Source organism: Mangifera indica, chromosome 3 (genome assembly GCF_011075055.1).
Source record: "Mangifera indica cultivar Alphonso chromosome 3, CATAS_Mindica_2.1, whole genome shotgun sequence".
Taxonomy (NCBI): domain Eukaryota; kingdom Viridiplantae; phylum Streptophyta; class Magnoliopsida; order Sapindales; family Anacardiaceae; genus Mangifera; species Mangifera indica.
In genome coordinates, this window is record NC_058139.1 from 19,406,897 (window position 1) to 19,410,098 (window position 3,202).

At 34.9% G+C, this 3,202-nt stretch overlaps 1 protein-coding gene across 1 annotated transcript; it reads right to left on the reverse strand.

Annotated features, from left to right (window-relative positions):
- Positions 1-2,357: 2,357 nt before the first annotated feature.
- Positions 2,358-2,955, reverse strand: LOC123211111 (monothiol glutaredoxin-S5-like). The gene has a single exon (XM_044629648.1). It carries the CDS (start codon positions 2,838-2,840, stop codon positions 2,532-2,534), a length of 309 nt encoding a protein of 102 aa, XP_044485583.1. The 5' UTR covers positions 2,841-2,955; the 3' UTR covers positions 2,358-2,531.
- Between the last annotated feature and the right edge of the window lie 247 nt (positions 2,956-3,202).

The following is a 3,202-nucleotide window of genomic DNA, read 5'->3' on the forward strand; positions in this document are numbered from 1 at the left end:
GTTATTTAAACAATAAAATTATGCATACACACATTTAGTACACAATTTAGGTATATAAATGATGTGTCATTATGTGATTGAATAATTTTGAATTAAAAATAAAATAATACTAAATCACATGATGACATATAATTTGTGTACTAATAGTGTATATACATAATATTATTCATATTTAAAATAAGAATTAAAATTTCGGATATATATTTTTATGTAAAAAAGACATGAGATTTTGACAAAGTACCCAAGTTATATTCAAAATAAGAAATAAGATTTTGGATACACTAAAATTTTCTAAGTTTTCATATAATTCACAATGAAAATATCATTGAACGTTTTTAGAATATATTGAAATGAAAAATCGTGTTAAATTAAAGAATTTCGGGTAAAACAATATAACTTGTTTTCATATTTAAATAATCGATATTCAAACATTCAAATATTCAAGTATAACATTCTAACTTTATTTTTTAATCAATATGTAAAGGATGTATGGCTGATTAATCTAGATAATTAAAATTTTGATTTTTATAGTTGAATTTGGAGTTAAACAGCTTGAAGTTTGACTGCTTTCTCTGGTAATACAATTTTAAATATTTTTTGTGGATTGCAACAGTTGTAAACACTTTTGATTATATTTTTTGTGGATTTTTTTTTTTTTTTTTTGCTCTCTTCTCATTTAGAGGTTTTTTTCATGTAAAAAATTTTGTGTTATTATATATATTTTTTTAATTTCTTGATATTGTATTATTTTCTTTATTTAGGATTTAATGACTTTTTAAAAGTTTTTGCTAATTGATTGATGAACAAGAACGATATCTAGAGACCCCCCTCAATCTAGTCTACTTCTTCCTTATGGAGAGCTTTATCGAGTACGCTAAAAATGGAAGCCCTTATGGGAAATTGAGGTGGCTAGAGGTGTTAAGTCAGTAATGGAGTTTGTTCCTATTATAGTCGAAGCTCTGGTGGTGGTCGTGCCAAGTTTCACTTCCCTCGTTATTTTCAGATGCAAGGCCTTCTATTCGCTTGCTGGACCACCGAGTAGATGACGCGAACCAACACTAATGGTATAGTTTGTTGCTTCCTCAGTCCTGTACCCATGTGTATATATGAATATGTATGTATGTATAAAGAATCCAATAAATTAAAATTAGGCGAGGAAAAGGGAATTTCATTTCAAAGGCAGCGAAAGCCACTTTTAAGTAGATATGGAAGCCTGTTTGGGTGGCCCCTTTTTTATTCTATAATGGTTTATGGACCACAAACTTTCCCTACTTAAAGTAGTGTTTGACAATATATTTTGATGTGATTATATAATTAAAAATTAAAAATAAAATAATATTCAATTATATGATAATACATCATTAGTTTTACATAAAATTTTGCATATAATATTATTAATCTATTTAACATATGGCCACGGATGGGTGGGCCCGTATTGGCATTCGGCCTTTCTACCCTGCCCATGCAAGCAGTTTTAATTCTGAATAAATCAATGGCCAAAGGACTATTTCCCACCCAAGGTAAGCTGCAATCTCAAGTTTCTATCATTTATCTTTGATAATACCAAATACCCACCCATGAGCAGTTAGAATTAACGGAACTCTAACCCCTAAAAATTTTATCTCTTTTTCCCCCCCCCCCCCAAACTTTAAAAACTCAAAGTTCTCCCCCAACCCAAGTTTTCAAAAACTGTATTTCCCCCCCCAGGGTTTTCAAACTTCAGATCCAATTTTTCTGACGACGATCGGCGATCTCCAAACACCTACTCTCCCTCTCTGATGGCCCCTGTTTCCGTTTGTACACTTCTAACGTTGTACGGCGTTGTCATCGACGAAGACGCTTCGTCTTCGTCGACGACGACGACGACTCCTAGAAGGGGAAGACATCGCACAGTTGGAAAGAGGGGACATCGGGGAGGAAGCGACGTCGTCTGGAGATCGTCGATCGTTGCCAGAAAATTCAATCCGAGAGTTTGAAAACCCTAGGGGGAAAAATGTTGTTTTTAAAAACTTGGGTTAGGGAAAATTGTTAGTTGTTAGGGTTTGGGGCTAAAAAAAAATTTAAATTTAAATTTATTTTTAATATTACCGATAAAATGACGATTTTGCCTTTGAATCCGTTTTTTTTAACAGCCCATGGATAGGTAAATGGGTTTTTCAAAGTTAACGGGTGGGAATTTGCTGAAAAAGTATACCTTGGGTGGGAAATAGTCCTTTGGCCTAAATCAATAGAAATTCCAGGTTAAACGCAGGACTTGTTAATTTTGCATTAACCTAAATAACCCTGCGAACCCTGCGACCGCAAGAATTTATGAGGCTAAAAGTACCAAAAACAAATAGGAGTTGCAGTGGATTAAATTCAGCATAGAGCAGAAAAATCTGCAACTTTATTATCAGAAATATAACGTACAAGATACAGAAGACTCAGTAGGATTAGTGCCCGATGTTTATTATTATAATAATTAGTAGCCGATGTTTATTATTATAATAATTAGTAGCCGATGTGCACGTTGGGTTAATATATAATAATTATCAAACCCATAATGCTCCAGCTCGCTTTAGCATTGGGATCAAGGTCCGATTAAGATGAAGACTCATGACTTGATTGGCTCCACCCACCAGTTCGCCACCAATGAACACGGCTGGGACCGTCGGATTGCATCCTAGCCTTGAAAGAGCCTGCTCAATCTCCCGTCCAGCCGGGATCTCATCCAGCTCATAGACCGCTGGGTTCACCCCAAACTCACTAAACAAAGTCTTGATGGTGTGGCACATGCAGCAAGAGCTCCTGCTGAAGATCACCACTGGCCTCTCAGATGCCAATCTAGTCACCGATGCCATTGCAACTTCAAAGAAAAAGAAAAAGATAATCAATGAAAGCAATGCGAGGTTGTGAAGAATATAAGAAAGCTTTGCTACAACTCTTGATGGTTTGTTGTGAGGTAATTGAGGTGCCATGCAAGTCTTTATATAGGATTTCTGAAGGTGGAAGGAAGATGTGGTTTGATGGTGAAAAATAACGAGAATGTTCCTCTAGATATTTCGGTGGGCTTCCATTTTATCGATCATTGGCTGAAAAGATTGAAGACGAATAACAAAGTTGATCAACAACGAATCTATACATGCATACGGAAATGGCTTGAGATTGGTCCTTTGTACGGCTTATTACTATTTTGTCGGAATACTGCATGTGGATATGTAAC

Excerpts from the sequence above, each read along its gene's own strand:
- LOC123211111 (XM_044629648.1), bottom strand. The coding sequence starts at position 2,840 with ATGGCATCGGTGACTAGATTGGCATCTGAGAGGCCAGTGGTGATCTTC.